A 26,878-nucleotide genomic window follows, 5' to 3' on the forward strand; every position below is an offset into this window, starting at 1 on the left:
GAGAGACATACTAACATTGGATATATACATATACATACATACATACATACATATATATATAGAGTTTCATTTTACTAGGCACATCCGTAAATGGAATGTAAATTACTTCAATTCGTCCAACATGGTCAGTTTATAGCAGCCAAGTATTTTTGAACAGTTGAAAAAATCTTCATGATTAGCGCATGCTAAGCAAAGCCCAAAGATTTATTCATAGGTTTTAATTTAAAAAATTTTAAATTTTATTCTAATTGTGTGTATGCCAAAACCCAAGTAAAGGCATACTAGTCTAATGAAAACTGAAATTTAACTCGCTTAAACTTTGATTTTTTTTCGGGGAAAAGAGAAAAGGAGAAAGAATGATTGTGAATGTTTTGCAACTCTTGGGGTTCCCTCCCCTCAATCCCACATCATAATTAAGGATTGGAATTTCATCTCTTCTATGTCGTAATGGCAGATCAAATTACTGAAGTTGCTGGGAAAAGCTTTGCGAATATCAAGGATGAATATCGATATCTCGTCAGTTAAAGAAGACATAAGAAGCTGATGGAAGAAACAGCGACTTACAAATCTTAATTTTCTGGGATACTCTATGATCCATTGGCATTTAGTGGATGCGTTTGTTACTTGATGTAACTTTTACTGGATGAAATATTTCACAAGTATATGATTTTGTTGATTTTGAACAAATCCATGCAAAGACTTGATTATAATATTAAATGTTCCTATATACCCATATCTCGATCTTTTAAGTTGAGATGTTTTTATTATATGCGCAAGGGCATTTAATATCCCCCAATTATTAACACATCTTCCACGTAGTGCTTGAAGGAGCTTACAGAAATACTCTTCCGGTCCTTGATATAAGATCTATTTAACTAATTTCATTATATTAAGAAAGTTAGGTAAATTAGTTGATTATAAGAAATGTGACACATTTTTTCTAAAACACCATAATTATCTTTCTTAATACCCCCTCTCTGTCTCTTCTACTTGATTATAGTTGAGGGAGTATCCATAGGGGTAATTTAGAGAAAATTGATAAATACAAGAAATGGGTCTTATATTTAGAACAAAAATCAACTCAACAATTGGGTCATATATTAAGGACTGAAAGAGTATTAGAGTGCTCCAAGAACAAAGGTCACCTTGTTATGCCAGTGTTCCATAGAGCAGATCCTTCACATGTGAGGAAGCAATTTGAGAGTTATCAGAAAGCATTTGAAGAGCTTGAGCACAAAAGCATCACCCAGTAACGACTGCAAAAGTGGAGGGAAGGCTCTCACTCATGCCGCCAATTTAATTATTTGGTTGAGATTGTGGCTTGGATAGGTAACTATATATATATATATATGTGTATATGCTTAATTATGATTGATCTTTCTCTTATCGTGTTCTTCCATGCCTACAGGGCTAAATTAAAAACTAATTCTTCAACTGTTATATATTACAATTAAAATTAAAAACAACCGGACCCAGCCTCCATTCAATATATATGGATACTATTTCTACATCATTTTCTAACAGACAACAATTTATATATCCCATGTTAAGCATGTCAATGAAATTAAATCTTATATTTTGTTAGTTTCAATCTCATCCCCTGAGTCTGTGCGTTCAGTTGTTCTGTACTTATTTTGGAAAGCAGAAGGGCTCATTGTTCAATCAATCAGCAATGCTTATAATAGTCCACTCTTCTCATATTATTTGGATATTCTTTCTGTAGAATCAAAAGAAGGTTTCCTTCCTGATGCTACGCTACTACATGCAGGTTCATTTTCGTACCATACTTCCTATGGAACAGACGAGTATGAAGCTGTATATTCATTACGGCCTCATACTTGTCTGTTATATGACAGATGAATATATATATATATATAACTCTTATTTATAATTTTTCAGTCAACGTCTCTCTCTAAACAGATAAAAATGAGTTTCTAGGACAGACAAAAATTGCATAATTTGTAGTAGGGCTACGCATGTCACAGCTAGAGGCCTTGCAAAAAGCTGATATAGTGATGTGCTTGTTCAAAGTAAAATAAAGTAAAAGTTATAGCTTTGCTTTTGAAAACTAGTGACAGACAGAAACACTGAACCTGAAAAGGAAACCGGGTATTTTCAAGAATATTCCATCACTTCCAAGTTCATATGGCGAATTAAATGTTTTTGTACGTATTTATTAGTTTTGCCTCTTGCTCCCATCTTTTGGTGCTTTTGTTCTCTAACAAGCATTATTCCTTTTATCAAATGGCTTAAGAGGGAGTGATCTCTTCTTGCAGTACTCTTTCAGTGAGAATTTCTTGGCACAAAGGGCCTTTAAACTATGTATATATTTGATGGTGGTAAAGTTGAAAACCTACTTAATTTTAAATATAAATTAATAAGTTTTAAGATTTTCTTTGGCACGACATTGACTTATAAATAAAACTAAAACAGTGGTTAATTTATATCTAAATCTTGTTGAGAATATTAAAGTGTACGCAAACTAAAGTCACTGGCCTGTCATTTTGTATTAACTATAATTTTCTTTGAAAATTCTTCCCATGACCTTGAAGAACTTGTATTCGTGCCTACTTATTATATCTTCCCTATTCTTGAAGCGTGACTAATTTCAACTTAAAAGTATAATAGGTTTATATAATTGGCCATCATGCACTTATTAAATTTGAATCATTTCTTTTTTTTCTATTAATTAAGTTTTGGGTGAAGGCCTTTAAGAAATTTGGGAGAAAGTCTCAAGGTGATTTCGTAATTATGCAATAAAACTTTTTCAGAAGTCACACGGAAACGGTTAAGTCTATGAAAGTTAGCTTTGTTTTTAGTCAACTCATTCGTTGTAGAGAACAAAGACTCGTAAGTAACTTACTTTGGACATTAAAATTCACAAGAAGTAAAGTAAATACAGTATAAAGAAGCGCTAATTATGAACCAAAAAAAATCAAACAAAAAGAGATAAAATAAACATACATGATTTGTAAGAAATTCTCTTTTGTATGTTTTGAAAAGCAATAATAAAAATGCGAAGTTACTTTGTACATTACCCCCTTGTGACTGCACAATTAAAAAATCTACAACCAATTTGGAAGGATGATTAGTTAATAAAAAAATTGTATAAAATAGAGCGAAGATTCAAATAAAAAGAAATGAGATACTTTTAATTGTTTTAATTTTTATTAAATTAATTGACGTGAAATTCCAAGACTACTGAAATTTTCACGTTAAAATTATTGGAGACGATTCTTGGCACAATGTGAACAATTTATCTATGTTTCCTTTAATTTGGTTTAATTTTTAAAAATAAGTTCTGTAAGAATAAGAGCATGAATAATTATAAGGATGAAAATATAAATAATATTTTTTTAAAAATAAGTAATTGTGTTTGATATGTTACAAAAATAAATTAAATCATTTTTATCCAAAAAAAATGACAAAAAATACCTATTGAATTTAAGATGACAAAATAGATGATTTTAACATATTTTAACCTGTCAAAATCATTATAAAAGTTGTTAAAACTATTATAAGAGTTGTTGACATTACCTATTTGTCTTTCTAAAATTCAACAGGTATTTTTCTCTAATTTATTTTATTTTATTTTATTTAGTTGAGTGAAAATAATGAAAATTAAAAAAAGAAAGAAAATATAATCTTATTTCTCCTTCATAAAGTTACTTATTTTATTTATTTTAATTTGATTTTATATTGTGTTTCAAACGAGTCGTGACACTCTTCGTGACCATTCTTCCCTATTTTTTGAAGCTGAGAAATTAATGTATATTAGAAAAAAAAGATTAAAATGAACAACAATATATAAATACCCACATTTTCTGTTAAATCCGCTTATAATAGCTCGAACCCGATTGCCAGGAATAATTTAGGGGGCTGGACTGATATTTGGAAGGCCCGCATTCCTCAAAGATGTAAGACTTTTGCTTGGTTGATATCTCATGAGCACCTTATCACGAATGGTTTCAAGTTTAGTCGCCGTCTACATCCTGATGGCATCTGTGATAGATGTAAAGTTCATCCTGAGGATACGCTCCATGCTCTCAGAGACTGTATGTATATACGTTTAAGTTGATATGGATGTCGGCTATCTGTCCTTCTCTACATGACCGCTTTCTTCTCATAATCAGGGTCTTCGACTAAACATCAAAAACAAATTGAGAGAAGATGGGTGCTACTGGAAGGGTTTATTCATAATCATTTGTTGGCTCATATGGCGAAATCGAAATGAAATTGTTCATGCAAATGGGGAAGGGAGGACTGAGAGAATTTTTGAACATGCTACGGCTATCCTGGATAGCATGTCCCAAGCCACCAACAAGTTGAGAGGCACAAACCTGAATGCTAATCTTCGACAGCCCCTCATTTCCCCTGTTTTGGATCGGCCAGTAGAACTATTATTGAGAAAGACCACAGTACAAATGTTGAAGTTCAATTAGTATGTATGTTTCGGGGTAAAAGAATAAAAAGATAAAATGGGATATTATCCCTCTTAAATATTGTTCTTTTTATTTTTCATCAAAGATCTCTCTCAGTGTTTCACTTGTACATTTGTTTTTTTTTGCCCACAATATTTCACTTGTGCTTCGCGCCCACAAACAAATAATATGCTTTATAGCCTAACACCAAAACAACTCCTTTAAAGTTAAAGTTTTCAAGATTCGGTATTCAACTTCTAGGATTTCAAGCATGGAGTACTTATCGTAATAAAAACCATTTAAATTGATTATCCAGATTCAATTTACTATTTTTTATATTGTAAATAATTTTTTATTTTAATATATACAAAATTCAAAATAGGGATAATTTTATAACTGACATTTCCTAGAACAATAAATTTGTTATAAAAACATTATATATGAAAAATATTAAAAAGGTTAGATGCTTATTGCTGTGATGGGCTCCAACATAAGTTTGGCAAAAAAATTAAAAAAAAATTAAAAATATTGTTAGTTGTTAGAGACCTCACCTGATCCAGATTAACTATTTCCCGTTAAAGCGTACGAAAGTTTCTGGAAGTTACTTTGTGATTTCCAGAATTGAGAATTAATTATGTAAATACCCTATACAATGATAAGTCCAAAAGATCAATATTTTCAATGACAGCTCAGATAGCTCACATGTTAAAAAAAAATTTCAAAAAATAAATATAATTCAAACAAACGGTAATCCAGAAGTCTTAATCTTAAATAAGATATTTCAGATAAAAAAATATTAAATAAGATATTTAAATTTTAAATAAAAATTTCAATCTAAAATTGAGATCTTCCTTTACAATGATCTAAATCAGTATTTACAATTCATTTTTTAGCATTTTCTTTGAGAATTTAGCTGTCATTAAATTGCTTCGCTTTTTGGCATCTCACTGTTTTTAATTTTACCCATAATCATTGTTTTTCCATAATCTCCATTTTTATCATCTGTACATGCATGCATAAAATTTAAGGAGAATTAGAAAGAAGGACCGATAGGGAGTGATATTTATCAAAGAGGATCATAAAAGTTAAAATTATTTAAGAGGACCAAATATTTAGATATAAATTTAAAATACTATACTGTCCCTATTCAAACCTTCTATATTTCCTCCTACATTTTATTTTTTAAAATAATACATGTTAATAAAATTCACTATATTAAACCTAGTTCCTCTCAAAAGTTTACAAGTTGCGTCAAAAAAATTAGCAAAAATTTGGATTATTATATAATTTATTATATACACAATTTTAAAAAATTCAAAGAAAAAATTGTATAATTTATTTTTTATTTTATAAGAAATTTATATCAGATTTAGAAATAAAACGATTCATGCAATGTTAAGAAATATTAAGAATTCAGATAATCTATTACAATATTATGCAAAACTTGTAACCATGATTGCCTTTATTAGATAATTCTTAATTGTAATAAAAAATATTGTCACTACAAAATTTCAATAAATCCTATAATAAATCATAATATAAACAAATGCTAATAAGGTTTTTCTTCTTTTTCTTTGTATGGAGAATGATGCTTTTTTAATATCTTAATCTACTAATTCGAAATTTTAACATCTTTAAAATTAGTTTATTATACAAACAAATTATTGTTTAGGGATATATCCCCTTGTTGTAATTCTTTTAAGGTAAATACGATTACTTTTATATTTGTTAATTTTTTTTCTATATTTTACATTTTGTTTATATTAATATATCATACAATTAGGTGGCCTTTGTTAAATGATTTTAAGGAGGGGTCTTATGAAATTATAATAGATTACCCAAAATTTTTAAATTTCTTATCATTACATGAATTTTTTTATTTTTAAATCTGATATAAATTTCTTACAAAATAAAAAATAAATTAAACAAATTTTATATAATTTTTTAAAATCGTATATATGATAGTTTATATAATAATATAAATTTTAGTAAAATTATATAACTTTTATTTGCAATTAAAATCTGTGATGGTTTTAAAAATAAAATTTTAATTTTTTTATAAAAGATGAAACTTTAATTTTTACGTCACTGAACATTGTTTGCAGTTTTTTTAATTGATTTCCACGCAGATTGTAAACATTAAGAGGAATCAAGGTTAACTGAGCGAAATTGATTAATTCGTATTGCTTTTAAAAATCAAATGTAGGAAGAAATATAGGAGAAAAAGTAGGAGGTTTGGATAGACAGTATGACATTTTTAATATATTTGAATATTTGGTCCTTTTAAGTAATTTTGATTTTTATAATCTTCTCTTATGAATATCACTCCCTCTTGGTCCTTCTCTCTAATTCTCCCTAAAATTTATTCAATACTCCTCTTATATTAAGGATTGTATAATGCATAGACTTCAGAAGAAAAAAAAATGACACTTAAACTTGAATACCCCCAAATGATCACTTAAACAATCAAAATCCCAATTTATGTACAGGTGACCAAATTGGGATTTACAAATTTGCTAAAATGATCATATTTCTTTTTTTTTTAAACAAAAACCAAATACTCTCATCAGCCCAGCAGTCGCTTGAGCTCTAGTGCCTGCGATGGCGGCAATGACCGATCATCAAAGCTCCGGCAACTGACAACTATCTTTTCAAGGATGGAGGGCCATCATCCTTTTGAAATCGATCGCGTTCCATTTCATGAAGTGCCTGTTTGGCATCAGTATTTTTGGGGTTAAAAGTAGCTTATTTTCACTACAAACCCGATTGGAAGATTCATTATGTTTGGGAGAGCTTGTGTCTAGTTGGACTTGTGGTTGATAAGCTGTATGACTGAAGCATTTCAAAATAAGCTCCTAAGAAGAACTTACTTGAATAGCTTGTTTTAGACCGTGGTGTGCCAGAAATCATTCCTTTTTTATTTTTCTCTCTGCTATTATTCCCTCATCCACTTTCGTATTTTCTTGACCAGAGGAAGATGAGGGAGAAAAGTGCAGAGGCAAAGATAAAGAAGATAACTAAATGGACGACGCCCATGAAACTTTATTTGTTCTGAATTGTTCTTTTTTGTTTTTCAATTTTCAATTTTCAGTTTTTGTTATGAGCTTTGGATGGCAAATTCGATGTTAATTAGGGGCAAAAAGAGTAAATAAATCTACTTGACCTTCCTCTAGCAAATTTGATTTTAATAAATCTCTATCCGTATTATAATTTAGGTACACCAGATTTTTTTAAAAAAAAAATCAGTATGTATATTATAAAATCAGAGCCCATTTTTACGTTAACTTGACCGTTGGTATCCGCATCATTCCTATTTTTCAAACTTCTGTACATTTTTATTAAAAAATATTCGAAGACCCCAAACTTTAGGACTGTTATTTAGTTTACTCATTAAATTTTACTTCTTCCTATTAAATTAATTTAAATTTATTATATTATGTCAATTTATTTTTTTATCATATTTTACTTTAAATTTAAAATATTTTTTATGATTTTTTAAAAGTTTTAAAATTTAATTCACTCATTAAATTGCACTTCTTCATATTAAATTATTTTAAATTGATTATATTATGTAAAATCATTTTTTAATCATGTTTTATTATTTATTAAAACTCATACCTATTTTGGTCATTTTATAGCCAAACTTACTTTTATTCAACTATAATCTAAACAATTTTTTATCAATCTTACTTTTATAAACTAGTTTTTTTAAACTCTAATCCAAACACAATTTAACTTATTCAATTTAGTTTTTACCCAATTTTACTTCTCTATAAACTACTTTTTCAATAAACTATTTTTCTAATCGCTGATTCAAACGGATCTGAAATTTTGTTGTCATTATTCGTCATTTTTCCCCCTCCGAAGCGCGGAGAAACCAAGATAACCATCCGCATCGGTTGAGTCATATGCCAAAAAGCCTTAAAAGTCAAAAGTGGCTTTAATTGGTTATGAACATAATAATACCTCCATCCTAATTATAGGATCTTGTTTGCATACAGTTCACAAACAATATTTTATAATTAGGATTGGAGGAAATAATATTTTTATAGTATTCATATATCTCATTTTATCTCATATATTTTTTATAATTTTTAATATCTCTCATTATCTCTATCTTCTATAATTATTTCTTATTATTATATAACCTGTAGATTATGTGAAAGATGTAAAGTTATGTCTATAAATACAAGTCATGTATAATGTATTTAGCACTTTATGTGAAAAATGTAAAGCTGTACCTACAAATAAAAGCAATGTATAATGTATTTAACACCTTGAATGGAATAAGAAATACTTCTATCTTCAATATTCCATTATTCTCTACTCTTTCTTTAGTTATATGACATAATTTGCTTTTTTGTTTATACATATGCCACTTTAAAATAAGATTTTAATTAATTTGGTCTTTAGTTTTTAAAAAGATACATTTGATCCTTTAACCCTAAAATAGTTAGCATTAAATGATAACCTTTTATAATCATAATTATTTTTAAAATTAAATTTAATATGTTAGTATTTGAGAATGTTTTATTATTTAACATATCAATGTCATCATTTTTGTTAACAGTTTTTATGTTAAAAAAACTACAAGTACTTTTTAAAGTTAATATACCGAATTGAAACTCTAAGTTAAAGGACTAAAATTGATATGATAAAAAGTATACATTTAGTCTTTTAACTTAGTAGAGAGTTTTAATTTGATCTCTTAATTTTTAAAAAATATACTTTTAATTCTTTAATTCAAAAATTATTAACAAAAATAATGATATTGAGACCTTAAATGTTGATAAAATATTTTTTAAATATTAATATATTAAGTTTAATTTTCAAAATATTATCTAATTTAATTTTTAAAATATTATCTAAGCATAATAATTTTGAAGTTAAAAAATCAAATTTATGCTTTTTAAAATTAAAGGGTAAAAATAAAAGTTTATGCCAAAATAAAACACATTATTTAATATCGTCATATCACTATTTGCGAGGCTCTTTACTGTCAGTCATGTGTGTGGGCCTTGGAATGCCTGGCACTTTTGCCTTTGCTTTCTGCGTATTGCATCATGTCGTTCTTCAATATTATTTTCAGACAAATACCATGTGGTCTTATGATCCAATCGTGGGTGGGTGAGCTTTCCGCTTGTCACGCGCAATCCGGACCTTATTAAAATCCCATGATCCCATGATCCAATTATAGTGCCAGCGGAGTTTCCTTTCCCTCTGAAATATTTTCTCTCTGTGGGACCGCCTTTCTTTGCAATTTATAATTATTTATTAAGTTTTAGGTGAAGGCCTTTAAGAAATTTGGGAGAAAGTCTCATGGTGATTTCCTGATTATGCATGAAAACTTTTTCGGAAGGCACACGGAAAAAGGCAAGCCTATAAAAGGTCGCTTTGCCTTTAGCCATCTCATTCGTTGTGGGGACCACAAGCATATTGCTTAGGGCATTAAAATTCAAAATAATAATAAAAAAAACTCATCGTAATAAAAACCACCAAATTGATTTTGGATTATTGATTCAATTTAATATTTTTATATATTAAATAATTTTTTAATATATACAAAATTCAAAATAAAGATAATTTTATCACTATCAATTTTCTTAAAAAATAAATTTATTGTAATAAAATTACAGACTAAAAATATTAAAAAGGTTATGCATCATTGTTAGGGTTTCACTTTTTTGTGTACCAAAAAGTTTAGATGACTTGGGTCTCGGATGCTCACTGGGGTCAGGATTTGTTTTCAAGCTCAAAAAATGCTTATATAGATATTTACAGATTATCCACCAATAAAATCCTCATATCAGCAGTAGGATTTGAACTCCCAACCCTATGGTTGCGTTTGGTAGGAAGTACTGGAAATGAAGGATTGGGATTGAGATTACAATTGAAAAAATCTATTAGGAGAGTGTTTAGTATAAGAGATTGTTTGATATATGGGATTAATCAAAGCCATATATGTGGGATTGGGGAATACCATGAGGGAAGTGGTATTTCCCAATCCCACCTTTATGGGTTTCCTTAATCCCATATAACAAACAATTACTCATACTAAGTACTATTTTAATGATTTTTTTCAGTTGCAATTACAATTCCAATCTCTCATTTTCAATACTTCGTACCAAACGGGATCTACAAGTTATGAAGTGACTTCATACTAATTGGATCAGTTGGTACTCGTTAAAACTCGTTAAAGCACGCGAAACTTTTTGAAACGTGGAGAAGCCAATAACTATACCCGTCGGTTGAGCCATGTGCCAAAAGGCCAACAAAGAGATTCCATTTTCATGGGCAGATTGACGATCTCAGTATAAAAGTCACAAGAAGCTTTATTTCCTGATGCTGCACATGTCCTCGATCCACTTGTGATTTTCTGTAAAATACGGTAACTCAAACTAATTTGTGTACACCTTAGGAAATTTGATTAAGCATTGAGTAATTTTCTTTCTCTCCGCGCTCCGTTTTTCATTTGGTGCTGTCTTTTCCATTCCGTATGAAATGAACAAAAAGTTGCATTGACAACCTTAATGTTGTTGGTAACTTGGTACCACTTATGGTGTAGTAAATGATGATTTAAATTGTGGCCCGTAAAAAAAAAAAATTTTATAAATTGCTAATGTGAAATGGTGAAAATTACTTCAAGTGTAATACATTTCGTCTTGAATGTAGTAAATATCCCAAAACAAAGCTTTTAACTTTGATAGTTATTTTAGATATTACTACCTCCGGTCCTTAATATAAGACCCCATTTGACTTTTAGTTTGGTCCTAATTATAAGACCCCAATCTATTTTGTCTCTCATATTTATGCATTTTTCCCAAGATAGTCCTTTTAATAATGATAGCTCTAACCAATATACTTAATTAGCAAGGATATTTTAGGAATGACAACATTTATTTATTACAAATAACTAACTTAACTTACTTTCTTAATCTTTTCAAATTAGTCAACTGGGTCTTATAATTAGGACCGGAGGTAGTATTTCGCACTATTTTGACAAATGGATTCTGTGGCTAAATAAAAATATAATTTTTTTTGGGATCTAAGAAGTGGTGAGATTAAATCTCATTTCGACCACCTTAGCGCAAAAAATTATTCAATAATTTGCTCCATAATAATGCAAGTGCGTACTGTTTCTGTTCCTAACTCCCTGACCACGAACACGCTTGGGCGGAAAGGGGAAAAAACACTGTTTCTATTCTTAATTATATAATGGTTAAATAATTAATTAAGATATATTAAACAAGTTAATTAAAGTAACTATTTATAAAAATGTGAATTAATTAATTTTCTCAAAATGTTATTTTTAAATCATTTGTATTAAAAAATATCTTTTATAAAAAAATTTTATGCCAATATTTACGATAAAAACAAATCTCTACTTATATTTTGAACGAGGGGGAGTAATATTATTATTTATTTTACAGCAGAAAAAATAGAACCAATTCAAATTCATCCTTGTCAACTTACTGTTGCTTTTTTCAGATATTAAATGCACATCCTGCAGTAACGTGTTCCACGAGTTCGTGAAAAATACTACTCCTCCGGTCCTTAATATAGAACCCAATTTTTGAGTTAGTTTTGGTCCTAAATATAAGACCCCTTTCTCATATTTATCAATTTTCTCTAAATTACCCCTATGAATACTCCCTCAATCATAATCAAGTAAAAGAGGGAGAGGGGGTATTAAGAAAGATGATTATGGTGTTTTAGGAAAAATGTGTCACTTTTTTTATAATTAACTAACTTACCTAACTTCCTTAATCTAATCAAATTAGTTAAATGGGTCTTATATTAAGACCGGAGGAGTAGTACCAATACAAAAGCAAACATAACAGACGGGTTTAAGAAATTTTCTATAAGTATGTTTCATATAAACTGAGACAAAATTTTTCTCATAGATTTATCTCGTATTCCGTAAATTACTGTTAAAAAGCTATTTATAAACTGTTTCAAACGAGTTCTAAATGCATATCCTGCGGTAACGTGTTCCACGAGTTCGTGAAAAATACCAGTACCGCTACAAAAGCAAACATAAAAGGCAGGTTTAGAATAATTAATCAGTATTTTTTTAATCATAATTTATAAAACATAAAATAAGTATGAAAATTTTTATTTTCAGTTATATAAAATGTGTTTATAAATAATTTTAAATATATATTAAAATATATATATCCGATTGTGTGTTGATTCTCTGTGCTTGTTTAATTGTTGTTTCCATGCTCGCAGTGTCACGCGCAATCCGTATCAGACAACATTTACAGCTGTATCGGCACCATTTTCCATTACGTACCCTATTTCGTGTTTATTACTCACACCATCTTTGTTTATTGACTTGGTTCTTGGGTTTCACCTCAAAGGTGATCGAGGACTTTCATTGTGAATGTAATGCGAACATATTATTATATATCACTCCTCCGGTTCTAAATATAAAATCTTTATACACATTAGTATAAAGGTCTTATATTTAGAACCGGATAAGTACTATTTTTTTAAGAGGGTAGTTATTTGTTTAGTTTTATATTTCTCAAAACCGAACATACATGCCAGAATCAATGTTTTAAAAGCTGAACTGGAAGTCAAACCAAAGAAGTTAGTAAATTATGATTCAAACGGTTGAACCGATTGAATTGTTCAGTCGAACTGGTAATATCATAATTAAATAAAAATAATATTATATAATATATAATGATATGTGGCTAAGAAATTTAATATTAAGGTGTCAAAAATACCAAAACATGTCAAATTATTAAGATATTAAGTAATAAATTAATGTTATATAATGTTTGATAAAAAATAAAATTAAATATGTTAGCAATAAAATTAAATACAGACCTACCTATTAGGGAGGCAAAAGATAATGTAAAAATATTGATCAACATTAAATAATGTTTCACTCCATCCATGTGAAACGAGCCGTGAAACATACCGGTCGATGGTCCAACTGGTCCAACTCTCCGGTCCGACTTTCAAATCATGTCTCAAGAAAAGGAGTAGAAACGAAAACTAGAAAGGTATAATCATAATGCTTTATTAAAATGAATTTCATTAAGAAATCTGATCTGATTTGTTTACTTTTTACCTGCTGCTCTTAGGAAATTTGACTAAGCTTTTGGCTGAAGGTCACTGGGCAATTTCCATTCTCTCTGTTCTATGCTTTTCATGTAGTGCTGTCTGATGCAGCGACTAAGAGGACAAGAAAATTCCAACTAGGTAGGACCGCCTTTCTTTAAAATTAATTTATACAGTAATTATTTATTATTCATCTTGTCTGCCCGTTTTCGAAGGCGTGGCCCTGTGTGTTTCCTGTATATCACAAATTATTCTGAGTTCAGAATTGAGACGAGTCCCAACTCTCTTTTGCATATCAAAGCAAAGCAATCTGATATGGCTTCATCTTCTTCCTCTGCTCCATCTTCTCAATCTCCATAGAAATATGATGTTTTTATAAGTTTTAGAGGTGAGGACATCCGCGGAACTTTCACCAGCCATCTTTTCGATGCTCTTCGCAGAAATGGAATAGAAACATTCATCGACGACGGAATTGAGAAAGGAGATGAGGTATGGCCATCTCTTGTGAAAGCCATTGAAGATTCAGCTATGTCCCTTGTGATCTTCTCAACAAACTATGCATCTTCCACGTGGTGCTTGGAGGAGGTTACAAAAATATTAGAGTGCTACAAAAATCAAGGTCACCATGTTATGCCGGTGTTCTATAGAGTATATCCTTCACGTGTGAGGAAGCAGTTTAGGAGTTACAAGAAAGCATTTGAAGAACTTCAGCACAAGAGAAACATCGATATAGAACAACTGCAAAAGTGGAGGAAGGCTCTCGCTGACGCTGCTGAGATATCTGGTTTCCCCATCACCGACAGGTAACTACATGCTTATGATCTTTCTCTTACCATGTTCTTCCATGATGCATGGGGCTAAATTAAATCAATCTTTGAGCATCTCATGGGAGTTGCTAATCATAATGACAGTATAGGATCTCATATATATACACTTTAATTTGCTTAGCCAGTCCACTAGGCCCATCAACTTTGTTGTCACGATATTTTTCATCTGAATCCCCGTCTCACTATTGTCACTATGATCCATTCATAGCCATTAAATTAAGCTAAAATTTTATATATCTAGTTTAAATTATTTTGTACTCTCTCTCTCTCTCCCACCTTTTATAATAGACAATTACCTAAATTGTGTTGAGGACAATAAATGGGTAAAAAAATATAACCTTTTTGTCAAAAATACCCTCATTTATATGGAAGAGAGATAATGTGTGGGAATTAAACGCAACGATATGAGTAATATGAGTAATTAAATAGGATAAAATAAAAAATCGATAAACGAAATTTGAGACAACTTCTAAATACCTCTAATAAAAACATGACATACTTCATAATTATTTCTTATAATAAAGAATGAAGGAGCAATGTTTTTCAAGAAAACTATTAATAAGAACACATTTTCAAAATTGACAAATCTTCGAAGTTGCATTTCATTAGGAATAGTTAAAAATTTTGAATAGATAACGCGATATTAAATTTGGTGCATCTTCACTCTTTCAATGGTGTGCAGAGATCATGAAGCAGATGAAATTAAAGAAATAGTGGAAAGTGTTAACAAAAGGTTGCGAAAACGGTATCCAAGTGGAAATAATGGAGAGGGCTTGATTGGAATTGAAGAGAGAATGGAATACGTAGAATCATTGTTGGACAAGGAGTCCAACGATGTCCGAATTATTTGCATTTTGGGGATGGGCGGTTTGTGCAAAACAACTCTTGCAAGAGCATTGTATAACAAGTGGCATTCTGAATACGAAGGGTCTGTCTTTATGGAAAAAGTGGGAGAAAAATCAAAGAATCATGGAATAGACGCTGTGAAGAAAGATCTTATTTCGGCATTATTAGGGGATAAAAATCCTCACACTGACCCTTATGACATGACGAGACTTAAACGGAAAGAGGTTTTCATTGTTTTTGATGATGTTGATAATTATGATCAAGTGGACAATTTGGTTGGACAGCGCAATTGGTTTAAACCAGGGAGTAAAATCTTAATAACAACTAGAGATACACTAGTCCTTGGTACTAAAGTAGATAGTGATGCTATATATGAACTGCAGGGTTTGGATCCTAATGAGGCTTTTCAACTTTTCTCTTTACATGCCTCGGGAAAAAACTGCCCTGTCCCTGACCCAAATCTAGAAAGTTTGGCAAAGAAAGTGACTAGTTATGCAAATGGAAATCCATTGGCCCTAAAAGTTTTAGGTTCCTCCTTGCCTAATGAGAAAGATCAAGAAGTTTGGGAAAGCCTACTAGAAAAACTAAAAATATTACCTGATCAACGAATTAACGACGTCCTAAAAATAAGTCTTGAAGGACTTGATGATGGAGGGAGAGAGAGTTTCTTGGATATCGCATGTCTTTTAACTGGTGATAATAATGATGTTGAGGGACGTCTTTCAACTGATGGTGTTGAGGCGATAAAAAATTTGTTAAAAGCACGACGTGGTTATTCAATCTGTTCTGAATTGAACAGACTTAGAGAGATAGCTCTTTTAGAAGTTGATGAATTTGGGAGCATATCAATGCACGATCTGCTAAGAGAAATGGGTCGACAGGCTGTTCGTGATGAGTCACCAAAACATCCTAGAAAGCGCAGTCGATTATGGGATCCTAAAGAAATATCTGAAATATTGGTGGCAAAAAAGGTAAGAGCAAAATTTCTTCATATTTTTATATAAAATTTTTTTTGAATTCAGTATTCCTATTTAATTTACATAATATTTTTATTACTAACGTTTTTTTTCCCCCCATTTGTTAGAGAAGTAAAGCCGTTGAAGGTGTAAGACTGAACCTTCCAGAAGTTGGAGAGATGCGCTTAAGTCGTAGAGCCTTTCGTTCAATGCCCAACCTAAAGATTCTTAATTTTTATTCTTATCACAAAATCTTTGGTGGGGATGAAGTCAAGGTAGAAATTCCTGATGGATTAGACTTTTTGCCAGAAGGACTCATAAAATTGTGTTGGACGGCATACCCTTGTGCGTCCTTGCCGGCAACATTCAAGGCTGAAAATCTTGTTGAATTCCAAATGCCCGACAGCAATTTGACAAGACTTTGGGATGGAGTGCAAGTGAATTTTATATTTTGTCCTTGGTGAATATTGTTAATACATTAGTTGGAAAATCTTTATTAAGTACTCTCTCCTCAGTCCATTTTTGAGGTCCAGATAAAATCTCTTACAAAATTCAATGACATATTGATAACCCATTCTAAATAAATGCCTTCGTCTTTCACCCTCACACTAAGCTCCATGACCTTTACTTATAAAGATTACCATCTTTGTTGAATTATAAGCATCAAATCTTTGAAGCTTTTTTTGTTTTATTTTATAAGTTATAATTTGGATTTATCTAATCATTAAATACATCATTTTTATTTTTACTCTTAATTAATTATATATCTTTCTAATTCTTTTTTCCCCCCACTTATTCTCTCATATCTCTTTTTCTACATATTTTTTCTCTCATTTGTCCTCTTCATAAATAAACGTGTTTTAAGAAAACAAGTTATATTTTCTTTTATTATTTATTATTTATTATTTATAACTAATTTTATTAAAATTATGTGATTTAGTTATTTGATATCTTCAATCGAAGGGAGTATTGATTGAGATTATGAAAAGTTGTAAAATTTGTTGACAATAGCTAATTTCAACTAATTTTCTCAGCAAAACAGCAGCGAAACCTTATAAAAAGGAATAGATGAGTTACTTAATTTTGTTTTGGCCGCCAATCTTATCATGTAATTTATGTTTTTACAGGAACTTCCGAACTGAATCGAAATTACGCTTGCTGGATCAGAAGACTTGATTGAACTCCCAGATTTTTCCAACGCCACAAGTCTTGAGCATGTTAATCTCAATGGTTGTTCAAAATTGCAAAGTGTTCATCCGTCTATTTTATCTTGCCACAGCCTGCGTGGTTTATGGCTACGCGATTGCAAGTCTCTTACCAGCCTTACAAGCTATACCCATCTCCAGTCTCTCATTCGGCTCGATGCAGGTGGTTGCTCAAGTCTGGAGGAATTTTTTGTGACCTCAGAAAATGATGAGTTCAAATTAAACCTTTCAGGAACTGCCATCAGTGGTATGTTGCGCTCATCAAGTGGGCATCGCAGCAAAATTCGTTCATTATCTCTAAACAATTGCAGATATGTGAGAAGTGTTCACAAATTGATTAAGCTGCGTTACCTTCGACGTCTTGAAGCAGGATGGTGTAATGAGCTAGCATCACTTCTCTTGTCCAAGTGTGATAAGATGGGTGCTTTGAGTTTTTTATTTTTAAAAATGAAAAATAAAAAACTTTGTTTGGCAATTTGTTTTTAGTTGATTGTTTTAAAAAACAAAAAATAATAATATATTTTTAAAAACTGAAAAACCAATACAATTTTTATATGTTTTTTTTGCTTTTGTTTTTTTTGTTTTTTATTTTTTTGTTTTGAAAAATTGGAGAAATCTTCTTTTCTTCTCCTCTACTATCTATTACTTATCATTACCGGTGATAACTACCACTTGTTAAAGTGTAATTTTTTATATTTTTTTTCCAAATGTGATTTTTTAAAAATTATTTTCCAAACAAAGTTTTTTATTTTTTGTTTCCAAAACCTGTTCTTAAAAATAATTTTATAAAATTGTTTTGATAATAAGAAAACAAAGAACAAAAACAAACAGGCCCTTCATCTTCCTTATACTATTTTTCATCTTTAATATAAGACAAAATTATTCACAGATAATTATAAGCAAACAAGCTATTCAATTGTGTGTGAACTTTCTACTTTAATTTTCGCGGTTATGAGTGTAGTTTTACTATTCTCACTGTCACGCGCAATCCATAACTTATTCCTCCCTGTTTGTTACTTACAGAGTCACGGTCAGCCCATCCTCTACGCGCAATTGACTTGCTTTTTGGGTTTACTCCGTTATATTATTCCCAATGCTGCCCAGGGGAAAACTGAGAGAGGTATAATTATAATGCTTTATTAAATCATATTTTACGAGGACATTTGACAGCAGGCGTCCATATTTTCTTAGGAAATTTGATTTTCTTTGTCTTTTTGACCAGCACTTGGAAAATTTGATTAAGCTTTCGACATTTCGGAGAAAGTGTCACTGGAGTTTCCTTTCTCTTTGTACTATGTTGTCTTTTTGACCAGCACTTGGAAAATTTGATTATGCTTTCGACATTTCGGAGAAAGTGTCACTGGAGTTTCCTTTCTCTTTGTACTATGTTGTCTTTTTGACCAGCACTTGGAAAATTTGATTATGCTTTCGACATTTCGGAGAAAGTGTCACTGGAGTTTCCTTTCTCTTTGTACTATGTTCTTCATTTAGTGCTGTCTTTTCCCCCACACTAATAACTCGGCAGGACCGCCTTTCTTTGCAATTTATGATTATTTAATTTTCATTTTGATCCCATTTTCATTGGCTTGGTTCCCTCAATCTACTCTGCAATTAATTTAATTAAATTAAGAAAATTAGGTAAGATTATTGATTATAAGAAAAGTGACATGTTTTTTTTAAAACACCATAATCATCTTTCTTTATATCCTCTTTTCCTCACTTACTTGATTATGATTGAAAGAGTATTCATAAGAGTAATTTAGAAAAAGTTAATAAATATGAAAATATGTCTTATATTTAGAATAAAAATTAACTTAACAATTGAGTTCCATATTAATAATAGGAAGAGTATTCCTCTTAGGCTGGTTTGTTTCCTATTACCAATCATGCTAAAATCTGAATTGAAAGCAGTCGCAGTTCTCTTTTAATTTGCTTATAGTAGCCAAGCAATCTGATATGGCCTCATCTTCTTCCACTGCTTCCTCTTCTCAATCTCCAAAGAAATATTAGCTTCAGATCAGGCGAGGCCAACCGCTTCAAGTTCACAAGCCACCCTCATGAAGCTCTTCGCAGAAACCAAATAGATACATATAGCGACTATAGACTTGATGAAATATTATCCTCGTGTTGTGCTACGCACCTGCTATTAGTTAAAGTTTTATGGAAATTTAGTCCTTGTAAAGTCCAGTTGGCGGAAATACACAGGTTGGGCAAGTTAAGTTACGCATTTTGGCTTCCCTTCATGGAATGCATTGCCATGTAATCTTAGTTGCCATGGGTGTGTTTGTTTAGTACATTTTTAAGAGGGGGGCGGGGACATAGAATTATTTATTTCAAATAAAAAATGGAAACACCAAAATATCTCTGGCAGTTACCAAAAAATCATCCTTTGCAGTATTCTCAAACGGAGGAAACTTTGCTTTTATCTTTTTACTTCAACAGAGCATTCGCACTTTGGTCACTGCTTTAACAACAGACATCACGCTCAGCAGTTTTCTCCGAAGCGCAAATATCTCACCCTTCTCTTTCGCGGACTGTGTGTGACCTTCACTTGTAACAGAGGATCTATTTCAGGACCAATGTGCAGTGATTACTTTTTTTTTTTTTTGGGTATAAGTATTATCATTTTGTATATTAGTGAAATGCAGCCTATCCTTTTGAATTGTAAGTTCTGGTTCTTCGTGTGTTCCTGACTCTCCATCTCCTATTTAAAATTATTTTAAGATATTAGGAGTTACTAAATAATACTTCTCTGGTCTTTAATATAAGACCTAATTATTGAGTTGATTTTGGTTCTAAATGTAAGACCAATTTCTCATAATTTTTCTAAATTACCCGTATGAATATTCCCTCAGTCATAATCAAGTAAAAAAGGAAAGGAGGATATTAAAGAAGATGATTATGGTGTTTTAAGAAAAATATATCATATTTCTTATAATTAACTAACTTATATCACTTTTTTAGTCTAATTAAATTAGTTAAATAGATTTTAAATTAAAGAGCGGAAGAGTACTTCAAGATGCTAGATGTTATTAAAAAAAAAAAAAAACAGTACCCCTCATTTTACACCCAAAACGACAATGATTTGGGGAAAGGAGGGGAGCCGAGAAGAGCCTCTTTCTCTAAACATAAGTCCTAGCTTTTATATTTGTTTTGGTCCCCAGTTATAAGTCTCATCACAAAGTTCTGGATATAATTAAAACATTTTTCCTAGAATACTTCCTATAAAAGACCAAAATCAGATAAAATCACATGCTTTTATGTGTATTTAGAAGAATTGAGACTTATAATTAGGGAGAGTATTTGATTGGAGAGTTTTTCTCCCCTTATTTTCTTCACTCTTGTTTTCACTGTTCAAATTGTGAATACATTTAAGTCCATTTAACGACGAAAGGATACTGGAATGAACAAATCTTACTCAAGCTAAAATCAATCAGCCTCTGTTATTATTTTCTCTCTGTTTTTTTTTTTTGGGGGGGGGGTTACAGCTTCTTACCCAATGCATGGTGATCAACATAAAACGTATAAAATTTATAATAAACTATAAGTATTAACAAATAAATTTATAAAAACTTCTTTTTCTTTCTTTTTTTGACCAGCCCAAAAAAACCAATAATAAAAATGTGAAGTTACTATGTACAATACCCTCATCATAATAAGAATCACCCAAATTGATTTTAGATTATTAATTCAATTTAATATTTTTATATATTAAATAATTTTTTTAATATATACAAAATTCAAAGATAATTTTATCACTGTCACTTCTTAAAAAATATATTTATTATAATAAAATTACAGATTAAAAATATTAAAAAGGTTAGATGTCATTGTTATGATGGGCATTGGAATAAGTTACGGAAAAAAAAAAATCCTCTAAAGGATTCACTTTTTTTTTTTCAAAATAATTTAGGTGAATTAGGTCTCAGAGACTTTGATATGTTTTCAGACCAGAAAAGTGCTAATATAAATATTTAAATATTATTTATTAACAAAATTCTTATATCGACAGCATAATTAAAACTCATAACTTTATAAGTTATAAATCAACTCCTTGATCAACTATCACTACAAAAAAATTGACTTTCAAAGTCGCCGCTGAAAAGTCGTTGCCGTAGCAGCCGTGGCTGAAAACTTTCAGTGGCGACTAAAAAGGTCGCCGCTAAAAGATACTTTCAGCGGCGACATTTGTCGCCGTCGAAAAGTCTTTCAGCGGCGACAAAAAAGTCGTCGCAGAAAACACTTTCGGCGGCGACACTCTTGTCGCCGCTGAAAGACTTTTCGGCGGTGACAAATGTTGCCGCCGAAAGTGTTTTCTGCGGCGACTTTTTTGTCGCCGCTGAAAGTAATGCCTAAGAAGAATTGGCTTTACCAATGCCACGTCATCACCGCCGGTGTCACGTCATCGTCTCCGGCCCGCCACGTCATCACCGTCGACCTCCACGTCATCGCCATCGGCGGCCACATCATCACCGCCGACCGCCACATCATCACTAGCCACCTCCACATCATTGCCACATCACTCCTCCTCATCACGTCATCGTTTAAATATTTTCACCTTAAATGTGTCTTCTTCCAGGTTCGAACTCATGACCGCCTCCTTTCGTGTCTAACCTTCTTACCGCTGAGTCAGATTGAATTTGTTTATTAATATTGTAAAATAAAATATATATTATTATATTATACTTTCAGCGGCGACACCACTGAAAGTCTTAGTTTCAGTAGCGACTTTGTGGTGTCACCGCTGAAAGTGAACTTTCAGCGATGACTTTTTTTGTCGCCGCCGAAAGTCTGTTTTTTTGTAATGTATCATGGATAAGGCCTCACTTGACCCGAATTCACTTACTCATTAAAGCACCCTACACTTTTTGAAACATGAAGCCAATAACTATACGCGTCGGTTGAGTCATATGCCAAAAAGCCAACAAAGAGATTCTATTTTCGTAGGCAGATTGACGATCTCCGTATGAAAGTCAAAAGTAGCTTTTTTCTACTTTTTTGTATATTTGTTTGTTTTGTGAACTTTCTGCAAGCTTCGCAAGCATTAACTTATTATGTCTTAAAACCCCCTTTTTTTTTTTCTTTTTTCTACTCTTACCCTCAATTTACACTTTGCATTTTCTCAACTTCAATCCAAGGTGGGCTAGGTCATATATTTTTAGTAAAAATATAAATGTCATTCATCAAGAAGAAAAACTATATGACAATAGACTGGCACGATAAAAAGTGCTGAGTTATTTTATTTATTCATAAGGGGTATTTTATACAAAACATTGTTTAACATCATTCCTCAAAATAAGACACATGACTATTTATGAGGCTCCACCATTCTCACTGTCACGCGCAATCCGTACTTGTTCCTCCGCGTTTTTTACTCACCGTCACACCCTCCTCTACTCCAATGCTTACTGGCTCTGGCTTTCACGTTAAATGTTTTGATAATATACGTTATTATTTTTTGAAGAAAATAAGTATTTGTTCAACCTTATATTTCTAGAGGCGAACACTAAACATGCAACATAAGTAAGAGAGGTGTAATTATAGTGCTTTATTAATCCAAATTTCATTAGGACATTTGATCGCAGGCGTTTCTATTTTCTTGGGATTTTTTATTTTCTTTTTCTTTTTGGACCATCCCTTAGAAAATTTGATCAAAGCTTTGGGTGAAGGTCTCAAAGATATTTGATCAACATTTCGGAGACAGGGTCAGTGGAATTTCCTTACTCTCTATACTATGTTTTTGATTTAGTGCTGTCTTTTCCACACACTACTAATTGGGTAGGAGGACCGCGTTTCTTTGAAATTTCAAATTTGAGGATCAGGCCATGTGAAACTTCTCAGAAGTCACACGTATGGAAGCTGTATTATGATAAATCTCTAAAAGTTAGCTTTGCTTTTATCTATAATTTATTATGATTATTTATTATTCATTTTGTTCCATCTTTCATTGACTTGGTTGACTCAATCTATTCCCCTAAAATCTTATATATCTTCCTCTTAGGCCGGTTTGTTTCCTATTACCAATCGTTCTTAGATCTGAATCGAAAGCAGTCCCCTTTTTTTGGCATATCGTAGCCAAGCAATTTGATATGGCTTCATCTTCTTCCTCTGCTCCATCTTCCCAATCTCCAAAGAAATATGATGTTTTTATTAGCTTCAGAGGTGAGGACACCCGATTCAACTTCACGAGCCACCTTCATGAAGCTCTTCGCAGAAACCAAATATATACATACATCGACTATAGACTTGAGAAAGGAGATGAGGTATGGCCGCCTCTCGAGAAAGCCATTGAAGATTCAACTCTGTTCCTTGTGGTCTTCTCAGAAAACTATGCATCTTCCACATGGTGCCTGAAGGAGCTTGCAAAAATATTAGAGTGCTCCAAAAATCAAGGTTGCTTTGTTATGCCGGTGTTCTATAGAGTGGATCCTTCACATGTGAGGAAGCAGTCTGGGAGTTACAAGAAAGCATTTGAAGAACATGAGTGCAAAAGAAACATCAACAATCAACAACTGCAAAGGTGGGGGGAGGCTCTTACTCAAGCTGCCAATTTGTCTGGTTGGCATTGTGGCTTCAATAGGTAACTACATATTTATGATCTTCCTCTTATCATTTTCATCCACGCCTGGGGCTAAATTAAATCAATCTTTGAGGCATTTAATGGAAGTTACGCTGATGATCATAAAGAGAATAGCTTCTCTTGTACACTATGCTTAACCAGTCCACCGGGTCAATCAATTTACTCTTATGATATTTTAATCTCAATCCCTGTTTCACTATGGTCATGACGATGCATTCGTAGCCATAAGATGAAGCTGGAATTTCATATATATATATATATATATATATATATGTCTAGTTATGTCATCTAATATAAGTAATATTTCTCAAAAAAATATTATAAGAAATTTTAAAAATGGGCAAATCTTCATAGTTACATGTCAATAGAAATAGTTCAAAATTTGAAATGAATAGATAATGTGGTATTAAATTTGGTGCCTCTTTATTTTTTTCAATGGTGTGTAGGGATGAAGCGGAACTAATTGAAGAAATAGTGAATCGAGTCATGCAAAAGTTGGGCCCTAGGTATCAAAGTGAATATTATCTAAAAGGCTTGATTGGAATTCACAAAAGAATGGCAGATGTAGAATCATTGTTGGACAAAGGTTCAAACAATGGTGGCTGTCAATTCATTGGAATTTGGGGGATGGGCGGTTTAGGCAAAACAATTCTTGCAGAAGCATTATTTAACAAATTATTTTTTACATGTGAAGGGTCTTGCTTTCTGAACATAATGGAAGAATCGAAGAAATATGGAATGGATGCTTTAAGGAGAGAACTCCTTCGGAGGTTATTAGGGGATAAAGAATCTCACATTGGCAATGCAATATATCCTCATACCATAAGTAGGCTCCGCCGGAAAAAAGTTTTAATTGTGCTTGATGATGTTGATAATCATGCGCAATTAGAAAATCTAGTTGGAAAACTTGAATTTGGACCAGGTAGTAAAATTTTAATAACAACTAGAGATAAGCAAGTGCTTGGTAAGGAAGTGGATGATATATATGCGCTTCATGGTTTGGATCCTGATGAAGCTTTTCAACTTTTCTCCTTGAATGCCTTCAAAAAAGGCTATAGTGATCCAAAGATAAGCGAGCTAGCAAAAAAAGTGATTGGATATGCAGGTGGAAATCCATTGGCCCTAAAGGTTTTAGGCTCCTCCTTGCACGGCAAAAAGCAAGAAGCATGGAAAAGCCAATTTGAAAAGCTTCAAAAATTACCTTGTCCAAAAGTCAATGATATCCTCAAATTGAGCTTTGAAGGACTTGATAATGAGGAAGAGAAAAATATTTTCTCACATATCGTATGTTTTTTCAATGATGATTATGATGTTGAGGATGTAAAAAAATGGTTAGATGCATGCGGTTATTCAACTGAGATTGGATTGATGAGACTTGAAGATAAAGCTCTTTTAGATATTGATGGAGGAAGAATATGTATGCACAGTCTGATAAAACAAATGGGTAAACAAATTGTTCGTGAAGAATCATTAAAACATCCTACATGGTGCAACACATTTTGGCTTTTCCAGAAAAGTTCTGAAATATTGAAGAAAAATATGGTGAAAATGGGTAAGCCTTTACCTATGGGTCTTTAAGACCTCTTAAAAAATTCAATGACAGACTGACAGCACCCATTCTAAAAAATGCATTTGTATTTCACCATCACACCGATATTTATAAAGATTATTGATTAAGTGTAATTTTAGAAAGTTGTAAAACCTTTCGACATTAATAAGTAATTTTTTAGTAAAACTATTAAAAAAGGATAAGAGAGAGTAATTATTTTCGTTTTTGCCACCAATCTTACCATGGAATTTTTTTTTTTTGTTTTTACAGAATCTTGTGAATTTAAGCAAAATCAATCTTCATGGATCAAAAGACTTGATTGAGCTCCCAAATTTTTCCAAGGCCATACATCTTGCACGAGTTATTCTTGGATATTGTCCAAAATTGCAGAATGTTCATCCATCTATTTTATCTCTTCATAGCATTAGTGTTTTAGTGCTATTTCACTGCAAAGCCCTTACCAGCCTTACGAGCAACACCCATCTCAAATCACTGAGGGAACTCAACTTGATGGGATGCTCAGGACTCAGAATTTTCGGTGACCTCAGAAATTTTTTTGTCTGAGTTGGATTTTTGTGATGCAGCCATCAATGGTGAGTTGTGCTCATCAAGCGGACATCTCAGCAAAATTGGTATTTTGGATCTAGGAAGATGCGAAGGTGTGACAAGTTTTCACAAGTTGGTTGACCCGCGTACCCTTCGAGGCCTTGAGGCTGCATACTGTAATAAGCTAGCGTCAAATCTACTTTCCAAATTTGATGAGATGCGTGCTTTGCGATCTAAAGCTGACTGATTGTAGTGAATTATATGAAGTGCCCGACAACATCAGCTTGTTGTCGTCATTATGGCGGTTAGATCTCTCGAGGAATAATATAGAGACCTTGCCTTTAAGCATCAAACATCTTTCAAGCCTGCGAAGTCTCACCTTAATTGGATGCAAAAGGCTTCGGTCTCTACCACAACTCCCTCCCTTTATCTCAATGCTGTTGGTCGATGACTGCCTGTCCCTTGAGACTTTACATTCACCTTTAATGAGTGAAGATAGAGAAGGAAAACAATATTTTCATCCGATCTTCAGTTTCAGAAATTGCATGAAGTTGGATGGGCAGTCAATCAAAGCTGTTGAGGCCACATTGATACTTGACATAAATAATAACAAAGCCAATGATTACGGGGCTACAGTGAAATATCCGGGGAATAGAGTTGCAGAGTGGGTCATGTATAGGACTACAGGGTCTTTCTTGACTGTGGATCTCAGTTCGATTCCACAACCTTGGGATGGCGCTTTCATTTTTTGCGCCGTCATTTCTGGATCATCACGGTTTCTAAAAATTACGGCCAAATTGTTTATTGATGGTCAATATGCTTCCATGTCTGCATGGTGTTCTCATAGTGAGTCCATGTTGTCAGATCATGTTG

General features: G+C 32.0%; 1 protein-coding gene and 1 pseudogene across 1 annotated transcript; both read left to right on the plus strand.

Annotated features, from left to right (window-relative positions):
* Nucleotides 1-13,811: 13,811 nt before the first annotated feature.
* Nucleotides 13,812-18,750, plus strand: LOC114715638 (TMV resistance protein N-like; annotated as a pseudogene).
* A 536-nt stretch (nucleotides 18,751-19,286) lies between these two features.
* Nucleotides 19,287-26,252, plus strand: LOC114715639 (TMV resistance protein N-like). Its single transcript, XM_028900498.1, has 4 exons — nucleotides 19,287-19,318; nucleotides 23,422-23,910; nucleotides 24,357-25,462; nucleotides 26,044-26,252. The coding sequence occupies exons 1-4, from the start codon at nucleotides 19,287-19,289 to the stop codon at nucleotides 26,250-26,252; spliced, it is 1,836 nt and encodes a 611-aa protein (XP_028756331.1).
* The last annotated feature ends 626 nt before the right edge of the window (nucleotides 26,253-26,878 follow it).

This window comes from Neltuma alba, unplaced genomic scaffold (assembly GCF_004799145.2).
Source record: "Neltuma alba isolate B1F8T4 unplaced genomic scaffold, ASM479914v2 tig00011603_pilon, whole genome shotgun sequence".
Classification (NCBI taxonomy): Eukaryota; Viridiplantae; Streptophyta; class Magnoliopsida; order Fabales; family Fabaceae; genus Neltuma; species Neltuma alba.

What these genes read in the sequence shown, in the direction of transcription:
- LOC114715639 (XM_028900498.1), top strand. Translation starts at nt 19,287, where the DNA reads ATGGCCTCATCTTCTTCCACTGCTTCCTCTTC. An exon ending in TGGCATTGTGGCTTCAATAG is followed by an intron (nt 23,911 to 24,356) that starts GTAACTACATAT and finishes AATGGTGTGTAG; the next exon opens with GGATGAAGCGGAACTAATTG. An exon ending in GAAAAATATGGTGAAAATGG is followed by an intron (nt 25,463 to 26,043) that starts GTAAGCCTTTAC and finishes TTTGTGATGCAG; the next exon opens with CCATCAATGGTGAGTTGTGC.